General features: G+C 34.2%; 1 protein-coding gene across 6 annotated transcripts in view; it reads right to left on the bottom strand.

The window, feature by feature from the left end:
* The window catches only part of C8H14orf39 (chromosome 8 C14orf39 homolog), a 55,487-nt gene that overhangs the window by 20,608 nt on the left and 13,856 nt on the right, over nucleotides 1-21,023 (bottom strand). For 5 of the 6 annotated variants that reach the window (XM_038544870.1, XM_038544866.1, XM_038544868.1 and 2 more), the window contains 8 exons: nucleotides 14,016-14,203; nucleotides 13,881-13,923; nucleotides 11,464-11,584; nucleotides 10,038-10,129; nucleotides 8,286-8,419; nucleotides 7,503-7,579; nucleotides 2,932-3,017; nucleotides 2,780-2,838 (listed from right to left, as the gene is read on the bottom strand). In XM_038544870.1, coding sequence (XP_038400798.1) covers nucleotides 2,780-2,838; nucleotides 2,932-3,017; nucleotides 7,503-7,579; nucleotides 8,286-8,419; nucleotides 10,038-10,129; nucleotides 11,464-11,584; nucleotides 13,881-13,923; nucleotides 14,016-14,203 — 800 coding nt within the window. The remainder of the gene's footprint in view (nucleotides 1-2,779; nucleotides 2,839-2,931; nucleotides 3,018-7,502; nucleotides 7,580-8,285; nucleotides 8,420-10,037; nucleotides 10,130-11,463; nucleotides 11,585-13,880; nucleotides 13,924-14,015; nucleotides 14,204-21,023) is intronic. The other variant, XM_038544869.1, reaches the window with a different exon arrangement.

Consider the following 21,023-nt stretch of genomic DNA (forward strand, 5'->3'; position numbering starts at 1 on the left):
TCCCTTTTCTCCGCATCCTCTCCAACATTTGTTGTTTCCTGCCTTGTTAATTTTCCCCATTCTCACTGGTGTGAGGTGGTATCTCATTGTGGTTTTGATTTGTATTTCCCTGATGGCAAGGGATGCAGAGCATTTTCTCATATGCATGTTGGCCATGTCTATGTCTTCCTCTGTGAGATTTCTGTTCATGTCTTTTGCCCATTTCATGATTGGATTGTTTGTTTCTTTGCCCACAGCAAATATCATTCTCAATGGGGAAGCACTGGGAGCCTTTCCCCTAAGATCAGGAACAAGACAGGGATGTCCACTCTCACCACTGCTGTTCAACATAGTACTGGAAGTCCTAGCCTCAGCAATCAGACAACAAAAAGACATTAAAGGCATTCAAATTGGCAAAGAAGAAGTCAAACTCTCCCTCTTCGCCGATGACATGATACTCTACATAGAAAACCCAAAAGTCTCCACCCCAAGATTGCTAGAACTCATACAGCAATTCGGTAGCGTGGCAGGATATAAAATCAATGCCCAGAAGTCAGTGGCATTTCTATACACTAACAATGAGACTGAAGAAAGAGAAATTAAGGAGTCAATCCCATTTACAATTGCACCCAAAAGCATAAGATACCTAGGAATAAACCTAACCAAAGATGTAAAGGATCTATACCCTCAAAACTATAGAACACTTCTGAAAGAAATTGAGGAAGACACAAAGAGATGGAAAAATATTCCATGCTCATGGATTGGCAGAATTAATATTGTGAAAATGTCAATGTTACCCAGGGCAATATACACGTTTAATGCAATCCCTATCAAAATACCATGGACTTTCTTCAGAGAGTTAGAACAAATTATTTTAAGATTTGTGTGGAATCAGAAAAGACCCCGAATAGCCAGGGGAATTTTAAAAAAGAAAACCATATCTGGGGGCATCACAATGCCAGATTTCAGGTTGTACTACAAAGCTGTGGTCATCAAGACAGTGTGGTACTGGCACAAAAACAGACACATAGATCAGTGGAACAGAATAGAGAATCCAGAATTGGACCCTGAACTTTATGGGCAACTAATATTCGATAAAGGAGGAAAGACTATCCACTGGAAGAAAGACAGTCTCTTCAATAAATGGTGCTGGGAAAATTGGACATCCACATGCAGAAGAATGAAACTAGACCACTCTCTTTCACCATACACAAAGATAAACTCAAAATGGATGAAAGATCTAAATGTGAGACAAGATTCCATCAAAATCCTAGAGAAGAACACAGGCAACACCCTTTTTGAACTCGGCCATAGTAACTTCTTGCAAGATACATCCACGAAGGCAAAAGAAACAAAAGCAAAAATGAAATATTGGGACTTCATCAAGATAAGAAGCTTTTGCACAGCAAAGGATACGGTCAACAAAACTCAAAGACAACCTACAGAATGGGAGAAGATATTTGCAAATGACATATCAGATAAAGGGCTAGTTTCCAAGATCTATAAAGAACTTCTTAAACTCAACACCAAAGAAACAAACAATCCAATCATGAAATGGGTTTGCTAGTATTTTTTGAGAATTTTTGCATCCATGTACATCAGGGATATTGGCCTGTAGTTTTCTTTTTCAGTGGAGTCTTTATCTGGTTTTGGTATCAGAGTAATGCTGGCCTCATAAAATGAATTTTGAAGTTTTCCTTCCTTTTCTATCTTTTGGAATAGTTTGAGAAAATACGTATTAACTCTCCTTTAAATGTTTGGTAAAATTTGCCTGTGAAGCCATCTGGCCCTGGACTTTTACTTGTTGGGAGATTTTTTTTTACTACTAATTCAACAGAATTAGCCATTATAAAAACTTCAAAATAAAAGTATGTAATCCACATGCTTCAGAAGTAATAAGTGAAAACTTTTTATATGGCTTAATATATACATAGTGGAATAACTGTTATTCATTACTGGATTACCAATATACGCATATATGTATATGTACATATGAGATGTCTTATGTTACACATTATATTATATATATACATAAAGACATGAAGGAGTTTTTTCAAGGATATGATACCCTTAAAAATTTCCAACACCTAGTTGATTCTAGGATAATAAAGTCATATATACATACATATATCTGTATATCCATATCCATATATATATACATATCCTGTGGCCTATGATTTTATTCAAAGAAAATAATCCAAGATAAAAAGATTTATGTTAAAGAATATAGTAGCATTATTCATCATAGCAAAAAAAAAACCCCAACCTGAAAACAATAAAATATTTAATATTTTAAAAGAGAATGGCTAAGTATAATAATTTGATATAAAAATAATTCAGTATTTTGAGAGAATGGCTAAATAAATTATAGCACATCCTTACAATGGTGTATGATACAGTCATTAAAAATAAAATCTATTTAATGGCGTAGAAAAATACCCTCAACAGTATATCAAGTAGAAAGAAAAGGTTACAAAATGATATACATAGTATGTTTCAAATTTGGGGGAAGAAATAAAAAAACACATATACATAGGAAAAAAGGATGAGGATGTATACCAATATGAACGGTGTTAGTTATAACTGGATGATGGTTATATTTGTTTATTTTGTATTTTTCTCTGTTTTCCAAGTCTTTTACAATGAAATGGTATGTTTTATATTTAGTGAAAAATGTTTTTAAAACCAGGCATGCATGTCATTTAACCAGATATGCAAATAATCCACAATGTATCTGAATAGTATAAAAACTGGATATAATTTGTTACTTCCACTTAGGAAAAACATAAACAGCAAATACCTGCATCTCCTTTTTCAAACCACTGACTGCAAGCTGATTGTTTCTGTGGAGTTAACAATCTAAAATACAATAAATAAAATTTTTATATTATTTGCTGAGTTGATGATAAATTATTTCAGAAATCAAAGCATCTTCCTACTTTTGAAAGTTACCTGAAATGCATCATATTTTGTGAATTTTTAATAGCCACAGAATTTGAGCATTTTGAATGGATATTCAGAGTAGAGTCATTAAGTACCTAAACAAAAGAAATTAAACATTAGGACTGGCTACACAGAAAACAAATCTTTTGTTTGCCATAGTGACTGAGGATCCTCCAAGAATACTGTCATTCTCCTCCTCATCATTATCAATATGAACAGCAACTATACACATTAACTGAAACCACTACATATAAAATATTGTCAAATACTGGGAAACAAAGTTTAAGACTCCTACGGAATTTGAGGTTTTGGACACATATAACAACTATGCTTGGTAGTATTTCTACATTTAAGGTAAACTTAAAATTTTTATCCCATATTTATGACTAATCAAGTCAATCTTAACGTTTTCTCAAATGATTTCTGTATCTATTCTCTACAACCTCTTAAATTGAACACAAAAAAAGCAAAATAGGTTAAAAGATTAAAACCTGAATTTTTAAAAAATATGTATGAAAAAGGTATTATTTAATTTTTAACTTTAATTAAATTTCATTTAATATTAATATCTAAGCCACTGTTTTTCTAATGTTTGTATTGTCTGTTTCAAGTTATTCATTCTCTGTCAGTTACTCATTTTGAAGAGTTCTGGATTTTTCTTATTTGACTCAACATAAAAATATTTTTATTTTAATATGAAAGTTTACCCATTTATTTTTGCTATAACCACCACTGGTCTTAATTCTGTCATTTTGTTGTGCTTTTAGATAATAGGAAAAGACTTTGCATTGTCCCTTAAAGAGTAAGTGTTATTACTGTTTTGATGTATGTTTTAAAAAACATACATTGTGTATGGGTTTCCTGGTACAGGTATTAGTACAAATTTAGTCGTCGTTTAGATTAGATGCCAATAACTAAAACTGCTGAATATTTCCATTTTTATTGTAATAAGTACCTATGAAACAGTCTTCCAAAGTAATTACACCAAATTACATTCCCATTATTGCTGACTTTACTAGATATTATCAAATGTTGTAGTGTATGCAAATCTGATCCAGAATGTCATTGCTTTAATATGCATTTCTCTGCACCCCTGAGCTCAAGCACCTTCTTATGTTTCGTGACACTTTTTCTGTAAACTATCTTATCTTTTGCCTATTTAAAAAATTAATTTGTAAGCATTATGTATTTCTTTACATATTATAGATTCTGCATACAATCTCCTGTCCATTCTGTCATTGTCTTTAACTTTGTTGGTGTCTTTTGTCACATAGAAGTTTTTTATTTTGATGTAGTACATTGATCAATTTGTCTTTACTTATACCACACTGTTATAAACACTGCATTTTGATAATGTTTACAAGTGTTCTGGGATGGGGCTCCCTTGGTGGCTCAGTCAGTGAAACCACCAATTCTTGATTTTGGCTCAGGTTTTTGTGACTAAGCCCCACAGTGGGCTCTGCACTGGGAGTGAAACCTACTTAAGATTCTTTCTCTTCCTCTCTCTTTGCCCCTCCCCTCCCACCCTGGTTCGCTTGTTCTCTCTCCTTCCTTAAAAAAACAAAAAAAAACTGGGATGATGAAAATGTTCTGGAATTAAGACAGTGATGTGAAAAAAAAAAAAGACTGGTGATGTTTACACTACCTCATGAATACACTAAAAACCAGTGAGATGTACATTTTAAAATGAATTTTATGATAAACATCTTGATATCTAAGAATAGGAGTTTTCCTTACAATGTTTAAAAAGATCTTTTATTCTAAATCTTTATTTAAAATCATGTATTCTGCTAATGTACTGTCAATATGACTGACGGACTTTTCTAATGCCATCATTGCAATTCTTGGGAAAACCAAGTTTTAGTTATATTATTTTTTAATGTTACATTGCCAATTAGTTTTGCTTATAATTTTTTGGAGTTCTTTTTTTTTAATTTTTTGGAGTTCTACATGTATGTTCATTCTTGAGACTGATGTATAATTTTTTTCTTTCACTACCTTTATCATTGCTACCTAATGGATTAGCCATGCATAATTTGTTGGATAGTTTCCAACTTCTTCTATACTCTAGAATTGCTTATATAAAAAAATTGACCTTAACTGGCAATTTTGCCTCTCAGAGAACATCTGACAATGTCTGGAGACATTTTCTATTGTTTTTTTTTTAGGAGTGAGGTGCTACTGGCCCCTAGGAGATCACAGGATGACCTTATAACAAAGGATTTTCTGGCCTAAAATGTGAATAGTATAACAGTTTAGAAACTCTGATTTAGTCCTTAAAGGTTTGGTAGAATGCACCTGAAAACTGATTCTGATGTGTGTGGGTTTTTTTTAAAGATTTTATTTATTTACTCTTGAGAGACACAGAGAGAGAGGCAGAGACACAGGCACACGGAGAAGCAGGTTCTGTGTGGGGAACTCGATGCAGGACTTGATCCCAGGGCCCTGGGATCATGACCTGAGCCAAAGGCAGATGTTCAACCACTGAGCCACCCAGGTGTCCCAATTCTAGTGTGTTCTGAAAGGTGTGTATGTGTGTGTGTGACAGACGAATAAGGCAAGTATGGGAGAAAAGAGGAAAACACAGATTTCAAACACACACACTGGAATATTATTCACCCATAAAAAATAATTAAATAATGAAAATTTGCAATGGTATGAATGGAGCTAGAGAGCATTATGCTAAGTGAAATAGAAAAAGATAAATACCATATGATTTCACTCATATGTAGAATTTAAGAAACAAGACAGATGAACACTGTGGGGGAAAAAAAACAGGCAAAACATAAAACAGACTTTTAATTATAGAGAACAAACCAAGGGTTGCTGGAGGGGAGGTAGGAAGGGGGAATGGGTTAAATGGGTGATGGGTATTAAGGAGGGCACTTACTGTGATGAGCACTAGATGTTGTATGTAAGTGATGAATCACTAAATCCTATACCTGAAACTAATATTACACTCTGTTTAGTAACTAGAATTTAAAAACTTGGAAGAGAAAAAAAGTATATGGCTGTATTTGTATATATCCCACAGAAGCACACTCTGTCGTATTTCTGATTATTGATTTGTTTGGAACTATTTATGACATCTTATTTATTTTCTATTTATAATGTGTTCTATTTTTTTTAAAGATTTTATTTATTCACTCAAGAGAGACACACACAGAGAGAGAGAGAGGCAGAGACACAGAGGCACAGGCAGAGGGACAAGCAGGCTCCACGCAGGGAGCCCGACATGGGACTCGATCCCGGGGCCCCACGATCACATCCCCGGTCAAAGACGGTGCCAACCGCTGAGCCACCTGGGCTGCCCTGTTCTAGCTATTCTATCCACTCTCCCATTCCTGTCTTTGGTTAGACTAAGTTTTTGTTTTATCTTTTTTCTTCTACTATTTTAAAACTTACACACTCTACTTCTCTTATGTTGGTTACCTTTACATGTTTAATACACATGCATGAATTCACATTTTTCTAAAAATATATAAGTGAATCAGTATTTATTTCTTCTACCTCCATCCCCAAACAAAAAAACAAAAAAACTTGGGTAAACTTTTGTTTCCTTCATTTATCTTCCCACCTTCATTCCATATTGATCTTGTGTGAAATTTAAATACCAGATTTTTATATTTTTTGTCATTAATACATATTGAGAATTAGTAAGTTTCACTAATTACTTTGGTTACCAGTACATCTCTATCTGTATATATTAATTATGAATTAATGAAAGGCAATCATATTTTCCATTGAAAATTTCCCTCAGGATTATTTTCAGGGAGAATTTTCAGATGTGCCACACCAGAAGCTAGCTTTCTGTGTGGTATGTTCCTTGTTTTCCATAAGCATCAAGAATCCCCTAAGGTACCATCTATTGCTCTAACCCAAGCTCCTATACTTACTGCTTCCACCTGGAGACAGTCATCCCCTTGCTGATGACTGCCCAAAGGCATAGGGGATATGAGATGAACAGGTTTTAACTAACTTCCACTGAAGTAACCCAATCAATTACCTATTCATTGTCCCCTCAGCTATACCTTCTGCAAGAATATTGTATGAAAATCCTGGGCCACAATTTCCCTCTTCAATCCAATCCTGTTTTCCTCCTTCAGAAATATGTTTTTGGTCTACCAGGAACACAGCTTGGTTTGTTTGGTTGGGGCTTTTTTTGTTGTTGGTTTTTGTTTTTTGTTTTTCTGAGAGAAAGAGTGAGAGAGAACATGCAAGGGAGAGGCCACGGCAGAAGGAGAGAAAGGCTCCACACCCAGTGTGGTGCTGAATTCAGGGCTCAACCTCATAACCCTGAGATCATAACCTAAGACAAATTCTAGTCAGTCAGCTCCCCAGGGCTTGGTATTGTAAAATATCTTTTGTATTTTTAAGAGTGAGAAGGTCACAGTCTATGTTCAGACTGCCATATTGACATTCTTTTTAAGATTTTTAGACCTTGAGGTTGTAGTATCAGCTGAGTTAATATATTTATAACACACACACACACAAACCCATGTTCTAAATGCAGTACATTGCCTATCTCATTTAATGCAAGCAAATATTTAATTTATACTATGAAAAAAGAAAATGCCTACCTGCATCTTGTTTTCTTTCTGTCTAAAATCAATATTGGCAAGCTTTGCCTGCTTCACAGAACTTTCTTCTTTTTTATCTAGGTTATTAAATTGTACAACTTCAAATGAATTCCAGAGACAGAATCAATATTTATGCCCAACATTCAACCTACCCTTATAATTTAAAAAATCAAGTTACATGAATATTTAAATTAAAATATAGAAATGTGAAATTCCTACATAACTTTTAATTCCTCACTATATATATACCAGTTATTACAATAAGCATGAATGTAAAATGAAAGCCAGCTTACAAAATTACATCTTTATAATAAGGAACCAAAAATGACTAGAAGAAAAAGAACAGCTAATGCAGTTAATCTACTACAATGTAGTTAATCTAATCTGTGGATCCACTGAATGAAACATGATTCAAATATCTTAGTGACTAAGTCACAAATACCATTAACACAAGTCTGCTACCCACTTTAATTATACATACTGATAACACAACTTCTCAAATGAAAAATTTATTATTATTCATCCTCTTCTGACAGCTGTGCAACCAGACAAGAATACTTTATTATCTTCTGAGTGATTTTTTTTTTTAGAGAAAAAACTTTGCTATAGACCGTATAACTTGTTTGCTCTCAGAAAGAATCAAACTGGTACTTTCTTGAGTCTACCAGTCTCTAGTATTGTTTGTTCTTGTCTACACCACATGATAACAAAAATTGCTTCTATTTCTTCTTCTATGTGTTTGCAGAGAAAATTAAGCTTTTAAATAATGAACAGATACTGTACCTATAACTTCTGGTTCTGAAGAATGCATCTTCATTGGTCTGACTAATTTCTGAGATTCATATGGAAGAAATAATTGACTGTTTTGAGGGGCTTTATTCAATATAAGTATATGTTGTTCATCTTTTTCAAAAATTCTAAAAGTGAATTACATTAAATATTTAGTAAGTAAAAAATTAATATATTTTAAAGCTAGGAGAGATATTTATGTATTATAGTTTAAAATCATTTTGCAGACAGTGAAATTGAGCTCCAGAAAATTTAACAGATCTGCCTAATATTATTAAATTACTTACTGGTGTCACAACTAAAGCACACTTTTCCTGATAAAGTCCTCTTTTCGATATACCAAACTCTTGTTTTTAAAACATAATCATTTTTAAAGAATTTCTAAAACTGTCAAAAACATTTTAACCAAAACTTATGCACAAAAAGCATGCTATAAATTTCATAGTTATTTAAAAACTTTAAAAATAATTATTCAGAAACAAATCAGCTAGCATGAATCTAGAAATCACTAAAACAATATTATAATCATAAATATGTCTTTAAAGTTTTTTACTGGAAGAATAATTTCATTGAATTTTTCCTAAATTAAAGAAATAATTTTAACTATTGATTGTTAAATAACTTAAAAATGATGTTATTTATAACAATCAAAATAGACATTGAGTAAAAAATAACTAAGTTCCTGTCAATATAGAGGGGTTTTACAATACTATAACATTGTCAATGAAGTGGAATTCTGTACACGTACTTATTTTTCTAATCGACTTCTTCACAGAATTAAAGACACATTATTATGATTGTGAGAAGTGAAAGGGGGGAATCAAGAAAATAATAGATCCAAGGAAGTGAGATATGAGAAATTAACTTGGGAGAGGAAAGTGTTGAAAAGTCAGGACAATAGTAATGGAGCCTAAAGAGACGACTTTAAGAATTAAAAAGGGTACAGGCAGAAAGAGAAGAGACAGAATCAGAAACAGCAACAGCAATACACCTATTTTTCTGCCACACAATAACAGACAAAATCAATCTTTTTTTTAATGCCCCCACCACTGATGTCTACTTTTTCACCATTAGGAGGAAAGACAAGGAAACATATTATTCCACAGATTCAATAGCATTTTGATTCATCTTTACTCTCTGTGGCAAAAGAACTAATCAAGCTGGTGACAGGATGATAAAAAGGTAAATACAAGACTGTTCCCACTACTGTTCCTGTTTTATTCCTACTGGTGACTCATCATGGAAAACTCAATGAAATGTACAATGACAGGTTATAAAACAGCAAATGTGCTGCTACTATGTTATTTCTCTACACATTATCCTTGTCCTTGCTAAGTAACAAGTGTATTTGAATGTTAGTCTATAATATTTAAAGGTAAAATCAGTATTTTTCATAAGAAATAAGCAGAAAATAGCCTGCACAAAAAATGTATATAGATTCTATGTGATTATTAGTGGTTTGGGATAGAATATAGAATCAAATGCTCAGATGCAGAATAACCATTCATAAAACCCAAACCCATTTTAAAGTTTACCCAGCGGCCCCTGGGTGGCTCAGTCAGTTGAGCATCCAACTCTTGATCTCAGTCAGGTCATGATCTCAGTGTCATGAGATCAAGCCCTGGATCTAGCTCCACACTCAGTATAGAGACTTCTCCTTCCCTTGCCTTCTGCCCCTCCCCCTGCTCATATATGCTCTTTCCCTAAATAAATAAAACCTTAAAAAAAAATAAAGTTTACCAATACCTTTCTTTCAATTCCTTTCTCTTTTCCATGTGTTTATTTTTTTCTTCCAGAGTTTCTGCAAGATTCCTAGCTTCATGAAATCTTGCAATCTGCTAAAAAATAAAATGACAAAACAAAATAATTATCTGCAAAGCATTAAGAAACATATGCTTCAACTAATGAATATGACTTTTTCTATATAATCACAGAATTTATGCTTTTGTGGCATTAGGTATCTTTTAGTGAAAGTTGCTAAAACAGGGTCAAAATTAACAACAAATCATACTCCTTTAACTTTTCCTTACAACTCCATTAGCAAACCTAAATTCAATGAACTTCCATTTTCTTTTTTATTTTTTTTTAAGATTTTATTTATTTATTCATGAGAGACACAGAGAGAGAAAGAGAGGCAGAGACACAGGCAAAGGGAGAAGCAGGCTGCATGCAGGGAGCCTGATGTGGGACTCAATCCCGGGTCTCCAGGATCACACCCTGGGCCGAAGGCAGGTGCCAAACCTCTGAGCCACTGGGAATCCCCTCCATTTTCTCTTTTAAAAAGGACAGTCAGAAGCAAAGTAGGTATCAATTTCCTATATATAGATATAGTTACCATATATTTTAAAGGAAGTAGCATCTACTTTTTTTTTATTACTAAAATTATTTTATTGTTATTTGGAACCTTATAGCTACAAATGGTAAATATATCTTCTTTAATAGACTTTTCAAAAAATTCAGAATATTAGCTATTCAGTTTTTTTCTCAGAATTTGGAAGTGACTTTGATGAGTTCTCAGTCAATTAAAACCATTTCAATAGATGACATTAAACATGTATTCAAGAAAATACATGCACCATCAATCTTAAAGGCTAAACTAGTTCTAGCTTGGCTCTATAAAGATTATAGCCATAAATTTTCAAGATTAAATTCTCTGAACAATCCACTGTCTTGTTCTCTTTTTTAACAACATTGTTGTAAGCCCTTTTAGTGCCTTTAAATTCCTGTTCTTAAGCTGCATCTTGTTCTTTATTGATCTTTTTTCAGCTGCCAAAGAAAACTGTTCCCTAAAACTCATAAAATATACTCAGTACCTAAAACATATTTTGGCTCCAAAGGCAATCTAAGGTAAATAAATTATCATAAGTCTTTCTCCATGGGGTGCCTGGGTGGCTCAGCCAGTTAAGTGTCCACCTTCAGTTTAGATCATGATCCCAGGATCCTAGGATGGAGTCTCGACCCCCACTAAGCAGGGAGTCCACTTCTCCCTCTGCTCCTCCCCGTGCTCATGCTTCCTCTCTCTTTCTCTCAAATAAATAAATAAAATCTTTTTTAAAAAAAAGTCTTTCTCCATACTTAGGCTCTTTAGAAACAGCTCTTCTAAGACTGTTGACTAACAGCATTATACTTATACATTAATACATACACTAGAAACATATTTAAAAATATATACCTGGTTTAAATAATTAATTTCTATTTCCACTTCATCTACTTCTTTCTTCAATTCAGATGAACTTTTGGAAAAATTGCTGGCATGTTTAAGAATATCTTGTGTTTTACATCTCACATTAACACTTTCATGTTAAGGAATTTTGTTATGGGAGTAAATTTTATATTTATAATACATGTACCATATCAGAAATAGTTAATATTATGTAACATTATATATATGTTCCATGTAAGCAATAAGCAACAATAACAGTACCTGAAAATAGATAAAGCTAACATAAACATTTTGCTGACAAAGATAATTTATTGCTTACCTATGTTATATATTGAGCAAATTATATGTTATATATTGAGCAAACATTTCATCTAAAATATGTTAGAATTTTTTCTTTCACTTAAATAATTATAGGTGGTTTTTTTGCTTTTGTTTTTTTACCCAAGTTCATCATGTCATTTGGCATGATTAATAATAATCAATTCAGATCCAAATTTAAATTCTTGTGTTTCCATTATTTCTTTATTCCAAAGCCAACATTTATTTTAATCCACCTGGGGTGCCTGCATGGCTCAGTCAGTTGGGTGTCTGACTCTTGATTTTGGTTCAGGTCCTCATCTTCGGGTCATGGAACCAAGCCCCACAGTGGGGCTCCATGTTCAGCAGGGAGTCTGCTTGAAATTTTCTCTCTCCCTTTGCCCCTCCTGTTCACACACACGCATATGCTCTCTCTAAAATAATAAATATATCTTTAAAAAATATAAATAAATAAATAGCTAGATAGATAGATAAAATAAAAATCCAGTGAAAAATTAGTGAAAGGGAATAAAGGGAAAGGAGAGAAAATGAGTGAAAATATCAGTGAGGGTGACAAAACATGAGAGACACCTAACTCTGGGAAATGAACAAGAGGTAGTGGAAAGGGAGGTGGGTGGGGGGTTGGGGTGACTAGGTGATGGGCACTGAGGGGAGGCACTTGGCAGGATGAGCACTGGGTGTTATGCTATATGTTGGCAAATTGAACTCCAATTTAATAAATAAATAAATAAATAAATAAATAAATAAATAAATATCCACCCAATTTCCTTTTTCTTGCTCTGTAAGGTTCATCAGTGCAGCCTGCAGGGCTTAAAAGACAGCTAGATCTTCCATCTGGTCTTTCTGCATGGACTGGATTTATACCCAATTTTAAGTAGAGAATTTCTCACCTATTAACAGACATCTTGCATGGTTATTAACTACTACAATTTCCTAAGTTACTCTACAAACCATCAAGGAGAAATTAAAAATTAATAGAATAGTAGTAGTGAACTAAGAACTCCAGAGAAAACCTGTCTATTTAAGGCAGAATATTTCCTACTCTGTCTTAAAACACATAATATATATGCTAGAATGTAATGAATATCATTTTAATGCTATATTATTATAAAAAGTATACATAAAATTTTTACATAGACATTTAAATCCTAATGTTCAATTCTCCCTACCTCCATCACCTCTTCTTGTTTCTTACATAATCTTATATTTTATCCCTTCCTACATCAAACTTCCTAACCTCCTGCTATACTTCGTGTATCAACCAATTTCTGTCTCTTCCCATTGAGAAATTACAACACAGATAGGCAGCAAATGAACAACTAAAAACAGGGTAAACTAAAATCTAAACGTGAAGAGAACAAAGAGCTAAGGAGTTAAAAGGATAATTTACGATAAAGCAAGGTAGAATGCAGGGATAAAGAAGTCTTAGTACAAACAGTGGAGTTATAATCTGATAGGAAAGCATATGAAGGATTGTAGAGGTTGGAAGAGGATTAAAGTTCTAAGTTCATCATCAGGGAAAATCTCCTGGACAAACAGATGAGACTTAGACCAATTAAGAATTACTTAATCAGTGACAATGCCACTGTATTAGAAATATTTGTTTACATGTCTGTCTCCCCTACTAAATGTGAGCCCTTTGCAAGAAAGTTCTGTATCTTTTTGAGCATTGCCTGGCACAATATCCAATGAATTACTATAGGTGAGTAGATAATTGTGACTCACCTTATCACCTTCCATCCTAACAAATAATAACTCAACTGATTTAACTGGAATTCTTTCTTTGGTAAGTCAGACCAAGATGACTTTTTCATTGGTTTTTTTTGCTAAGATACAACACTTAGATACATATACCACTTTATGCTCATTAGAATTGCTTGCTTCTGATCACATGCACATGTATGAAAACTAACCTCAAATGACCTTCAAAGTAACGTGTAAGTTTTTTTAATTAAACAAAAAACTCGCAAATTGAACTCCAATAAAATATATATATAATAAAAAAACTCCAAATCCATTTGATTCTTACAAGGGAAATACAATAACAATTAAAATACAGAAATAATATTTATCTAACAAAATTATAGGTAGAAATACTTTGTGGATACATATGTAATGTCCATTTAGTAAGTGATGGAAAAGGAGCAGGCACTGAAAAACAAAATCATACGTTAGTCTGATTCATTATTTTTTCATTACGAAGATATCATTATTTAAACAATGTATAACAAAAATGTTAATACCTAGAAATTCCATAAAGATAGTTTCATTCATTTTTAGTTGTTCAGTACAAGCCAACACTCTATTTTGAATTTCTTCATGTTCTCTTTTCTTCTTATAATATTCATGTGAAAGGGGTGTTTCTGAGTATTTTAATTGATACTGCTTCAAAACATCTTTATACTGACATATATAACCATGGTACATTTTTCTGTTAAAATTAAAAGAAATAATGTCAATATAACAAGAATATATCTAAAAACTTTCTAAGTATCACCTGTTAAAGTCTAGTAAGTTAAGCATAAAAGGCAAGCCAAATACCAACTTATCTCTATTCCCTCAATACTGTCTGCCCTTGGGCAGCCCTGGTGGCTCAGCGGTTTAGCGCTGCTTCAGCCATGGCCTGATCCTGGAGACCCGGAATCAAGTCCCATGTCAGGCTCCCTGCATGGAACCTGCTTCTCCCTCTGCCTGTGTCTCTGCCTCTCTCTCTCTCTTTCTCTCTCTGTGTCTCTCATGAATAAATAAAATATTTAAAAAAAAATACTGTCTGCCCTTCAAATTTTCCTAAACTCTATTACATTTTTCAACTGTCTAGTCTTTCTCTTCATTACCGGAGTGATTCATTCCTTAATCCTCTTCAATTTAACTTTTACTCTCACCATTGCAAAGAAACTACCCTTCCCAAGATCACCAATGATCTAATTGTCTAACTCAGTGATCTTTATATTACTCATCCTAATTGACATTGCAGAACCTACATTTTTTAAGTTTTTATTTAGATTCCAGTTAGTTAACATACAGTGTAATACTAGTTTCAGATATAAAATATAATTATTCCATTCATCACCCAGCCTCACAACAAGTGGACTTCTTAATTCCTGTCACCTATTTAACCCATCCTTCCACCTACCTCTCCTCTGGTAGTCATCAGTTTGTTTTCTATAGTTAAGAGTCTGTTTCTCAGGTTGCCTCCCTCTCTCTTTTTCCCCCCTTTGTTATTTGTTTCTTAAATTCCACATATATGTGAAATTATATGGTATTTGTCTTTCTGGGTTTTTTTGTGTTTTTTTTTTTATTTTGCTTAACATAATATTCTCTAGCTCCATCCATGTCATTGCAAGTGGCAAGATTTCATTCTTTTTATGTCTGAGTAATATTCCATTGTATATAGGTACTATATATTCTTTATCCATTCATCAATTGATGGATACTTGAGCTGTTTCCATAATTTGGTTATTGTAGATGATACTACTATAAACATTGGGGTACATGTGTCCCTTTGAATTACTATTTTTTCATTCTTTGGGCAAATACTTAGTAGTGCAATTGCTGGATCATAGAGGAGTTCTATTTCTAACTTTTTGAGGAACCTCCATACTGTTTTCCAGAGTAGCAGCACAATCTAGCATTTCTACCAACAGTGCAGGAGAGTTTCCCTTCTCCACACCCTCGCCAACACATGGTTGTTTCTTGTGTTGCTGATACTTGGAACTTTATCAAAATAAAAAGCTTTTGCACAGCAAAGGAAACAGTAAACTAAAAGGCAACCTATGGAATGGGAGAAGATATTTGCAAATGACGTATTTGATAAAGGGTTAGTACCCATAATGTATAAAGAACTTATAAAAGTCAACATCCAAAAATGAATAATTCAATTAAAAATGGGCAGAACACATGAATAGACATTTTTCCAAAGAAGATATACAGAGAGCCAACAGATACATGAAAAGATGCTCAACATTACTCATCATCAGGGAAACACAAATTAGAACTACAATGAGAACATGGTTCTTCCAATGACTTCCTGATCTCTATCCTCCTGGAGTTTTCAGTTTCTACTCTCCTCAGTTCAGCTATCTCTATAACTATGCCTTTTAAGTCTTCAATTCTCTAAGCTGGCATTTTAACAGAAGATCATGTTTTATGTATTAGAACTCTGGGTTCATAATCATTATTACACACTCCATTAATTATTTTATGAAGAAAATTACAGCAGTTTGGAGGCACTCCTCCAGTCCAACTCACATAGAGATAGGTGGTCACCTATTTGGGCACAAGTCTTGAGTGGCAGAGTTAATTCTTGCAAAAGGATATTAATTCTTCCATCTCATTTTTTTGCTAATCCTCACCTACGGGCCAAATCTAACCTGCCACCTTTGTATGGCCCGTGAGCTAAAAATAATCTTTGAATTTTAAAATTATTGAAAAAGTCATCATAATATTTCATGACACATCAAAATTATATGAAATTCAAGCTATAATATCCACAAATAAAAGTTTTATTAGAACACATTCATTTACATATTATCTAAAGTTGTCCTTGCATTACAACAGCGGGTTAAGTATCAACAGAGACTATATAACAAGTAGCCTAAAATTATTAAATATTTACTATCTGGCCTTTTATTTTAAAAATAAGTTTGCCAATCCTAATCTACAACAATGAGAACGTTCAATCCAGGTTCATTATAGCAAATATATTATTAGATCCTTTTACTCAATTTTTGTCAAATACTTAGTTTTAAGAACTACTCATTGAAAATTTTCTAAAAATATATATAGTCCTTATGCTCCTAATAATTCTATAAGTTTTCTAAATCAAGACATACTATATGGGGGAAATTTATTTAAAGATACTAAAATGATGATCTCATCTTAGTAGATGAGAAAACAAGAATAGTTTTCATAAATGCTTGTATACTGAGGGAAAAAAATAAGGATAACAACATTGTACTGGTCAGCAGATCTGAATCTTCTGAACGTTTTGATTTCTTAATATATGAAAAACTTTTAACTTAATAACTCTGTCTCCTTTTCAAAATAAAGCAGTTGAGCCCAAAACAAACTCCTATTCCTCTAAATGTGTATTTGCTAATTAATCCCTCACTTCTTGGGGAATTGGTCCAGGGAAGAAGGAAATACCTATTAGAAAACTGAGTCTGAGTCACCAGTTTCTATATTCATGCCCACTTTCTTATACGCTCCATACAGGGACTTTAGCAGACACCAGCAGAGCCAAGTCATGATTCAGGAAGAACCGTGACTATCTCATCTGTTACCAACAATACTAGTCTTCATGAATGTCTAGAATGGAAGATTAGGGGAAACAAGAAGAAAATTACAGCAGTTTGGAGGCACTCCTCCAGTCCAACTCAGGTAGAGATAGGCGGTCACCTATTTGGGCACAAGTCTTAAGTGGGACTTTCAAATTATTGAAAAAGTCATCATAATATTTCATGACACATCAAAATTATATGAAATTCATTACTATTACTTTAGTCCCTACCTTCTCTTAAGACTCATTTTTAAATATAAAGGGCATTGTAGTCTAGATTTTACATGTTTGTTTTTAATTAAAATACAAAAAACTGGAGTGATGTCAGCAAAATGACAGAATAAAACATCCCTCATGTACTGCACATCAAAAATAATTATTTAACATCCATCCATGGACAAAAGTGGGGGGGGGGAGCTTTTGGATCCAGATAGAAGACTGAAGCCCTAGTGTAGTCCAACACTAAGGAGAGTCATTTTGAGAAAGCAGGCTCACATCCTGGTGGCTAACTCACTGACTGTGGTCCTGGCTACAGACCTGGAAATAGTTTAATACCCCCTGAGAACTTAGCTACAGCCCCATTTGGTTCTGGGTCTATTACTAGCACCATTCACTAAAGGACCCAGAAGAAGTCATGCCTATCCATGTGTCAGTTAATAGGCATACATACTCTGGTCCAGCTATAGATCCTGAAGTGACCCATGAACCAGCTCCAGTCCCTGTGGCTGCAATCTGGGAGCCCCTGGAGGTTAGCCTGCCAAACTCATTCAGACCATAGATTCAGAAATGGCCCTGTAACTGGGGTCCAGCCCAATCCAGCCACAGTCACCAAAGAATCCTGCTGGCACAGAGACCCAGCAGGAGACACTCCTATCTGTGCCGCTGAAGATCCTGAAAGCGCCTTATACTTGGTTCCAACCCCCTCAGAGCCACAGTTTGCCAGCAGTACTGAGAAACTAGTTCCCAGTGGGAGACACTCCTATCTGCACCCTAATAGATTCTAAAGAACCATATACTTGGGTATACTCCAGGTCCCTCATAGCTAAAAGCCACCAGCAGAACTGCCAGCCTTAGAACCCAGAAATAGGTACTCCTATATGTACCCCTGGAGATCCTAAAAGGGCCCTATACTTGGCTCCAGTCCCCCAAATACAGTCAGGGAATACTCCAGCCTACCCAGGGAACTGGTGGCAGACATGCCCATCTGTGCCTTCAGAACCAGGACTACCGACCTCAGTCTTCGTTGTAGAACCTGAAACATCTCTGAGGCTCAGTTCTAGCCCTTCCTGGCCACAGTTTAGAGCCAGTTCTGACCACCCGCAGATCCATCCAGTGATCAGGCAAGAGCTCTACCAGGTTCTTAGTGGGAGCCATATGAGTCCTGCTGACTGGGGATCAACTGTGGAACCTGAAGCAGACCTTTGTCCCAAGTGCTATCCAACTTAATGAAGTACTGGAAGCAGTTACACTCACCCAGGGACCAGGAAGGATCATACCTGCCTGAGTCCCTCATAATAAGCACACCAACCATGGATCCCAATGTAGACAAAGTGACTGCCTCAAAACCAACTCTAACTCAGCATGACTGCAAGTCTAGGGATAATCTCATCAGTCTAAGAAACCAACAGGAAAAGGTCTTTACCTGCCAAAACCAATCTGTAAAGACTGAAAGAGCTTTTTGTTCATTCAAGTATAAAGACACTAATGCAAAGCTACACAGATCACAAAATACCAGGAAAATATGAAACCACTCAGGAAAGTAATAAAGCTTTAGTAACTAACCCCAAAGGAATAGGGATCTACTATTTACCTCCAAAGAACTCAAATAATCATTTTTCAAGAAAGAGAAATAAGGACATCTCCAGACAGACAAAAGCTCAGAGAATTCATTACCACTTGAGCTGCCTTACAGGAAATTTTTAAAGGAATTTTTCAAGTTGAAATGACAAAGGCCACATGAAAACACATAAAAGTATAAAATTCACTGGTAAAAGTGAACATATAGTCAAACTCAGAATACTATACTACTGTATTAATGACTTGCAAATCACTTTTATCTCTAGTATATAAGCTAAAAAACAATAATATTAAAAAATAGATATAGTTACAATAATTTATTAATGGATACACAGTATAAAAGATATAAAGTGGGGCGCCTGGCTGGTTCAGTGAGTGGAGTGTCTGACTCTTGATCTTGGGATCCTGAGTTTGAGCCCCATGTTGGAGGTAGAGATTACCTTTAAAAATGTATTAAACAATAAAAGGAACTTTTTAATTAATTAATTAATTAATTAATAAACCACCTATATAACCCCTATTCTTTAAAAAAATAAAGACGTAAGTAGTATAAAATTTGGGGAGGGGAAGTGAAAGTGTAGAGTCTTTATATGCATTGAAGGTAAGTTGTATCAGCTTAAAATAGTGTTACATTTGTAAATGTTTTATGTTAGCATCATAGTAACCACAGAGAACAAACCTATAGTAGATACACAAAAGATAAAGAGAAAGGAATTAAAGCATACCACTATGAAAAACAAATCACAAAGAAAGATAACAAGAGAGGAAGACAGAAACCATTTTAAAAATTTAGAAAACTATTAACTAAATGGCAATAATAATTATTTATCAATAATTACTTTAGGGGTACCTAGGTGGGTCAGCTGGTTGAGTGCCCAACTCTTGATTTCAGCTCAGGTTATGATCTCAGGTTATGTGGGATCAAGCCCCACATCAAGCTCCATGCTCAGCATGGAGTCTACTTGAGATTCTCTCCCTTTGCCCCTCCCTCTGCCCCAAAGTCTCACATTCTCACACTCTCTCTCTCAAATAATACATCTTCTAAAAAACAATTACTTTAAACATAAGCAGACTAAATTCAAAAGGTACAGAGCTTAATGGATTTAAAAAACAAGATTGAAGGTGCCTGGGTGACTGAGTTGGTTAAGCCTCTGCCTTGGCTCAGGTCATGATCCCAGCATCCTGGGATCAAGTTCCACATTGGGCTCTCTGCTCAGCAGGAAGCCTGCTTCTCCCTCTCCTTCTGCCTGCTGCTCCCCCTGCTTGTGTTCTCTCTCTGTGTGTGTCAAATAAATAAATTTTAAAAATAAAAGAAGTAAATAAAATAAAATATTAAAAATAAATAAATTTTTTAAAAAAATAAAATAAAAAACAAGATCTAACAATATGCCATCTATGAGAAATTCACTTTAGCTTTAAGGACACACAAAGGCTGAAAGTGAAGGAATGGAAAAAGATATTTCATGCAAATGACAACCAAAGGAGAGAATAAGTGGTTATACTTATGCCAGGTAAAAGAGACATTAGTCAAAATCAATCATAAGACAAAGAAAATCTCTATAAAATGATAAAAAGATCATTCACCAGTAAGATATAACAATTGAAAATATATGCACAACCCAACACTAAAGCACTTGAATATTTAAAACAAATATTAACATAACATAACATTAACATAACTGAAGATAAGAACAATAATGGTCAAGGACTTCAATACCCCATTTTCAATACTGAGAAGATCATCCAGACAGAGTAAGGAAACAGTATATCTGAATAACAACACTATAGACAAAATAGACCTAACAATCACATATAAAACATTCAATCTAACATTCCATCTAACAACACCAAAACATATATTCCTCTTAAGCACACATGGGATATTCTCTAGGAGAGATCATATCTTGGGTCACAAAGCCACCTTAATAAACTTAAGGAGACTGAAATAATATCAAGTATCTTTTCTGACCATAATGATATAGGACTACAAATCAACAGCAGAAGGAAAATGAAAAATTCACAAATATGTGGAAATTAATCAAGACACTCCCAATCAGTGCTGGGTCAAAGAAGAAATCAAAAGTATCTTGAGACAAACGAAAATGAAAATGCAATACATCAGAACCTAGGGGATGCAGCAAAAGTTGGTCTAAAAGGGAAATTTATAGCAATAAAT

This window comes from Canis lupus, chromosome 8 (assembly GCF_011100685.1).
Source record: "Canis lupus familiaris isolate Mischka breed German Shepherd chromosome 8, alternate assembly UU_Cfam_GSD_1.0, whole genome shotgun sequence".
NCBI lineage: Eukaryota > Metazoa > Chordata > Mammalia > Carnivora > Canidae > Canis > Canis lupus.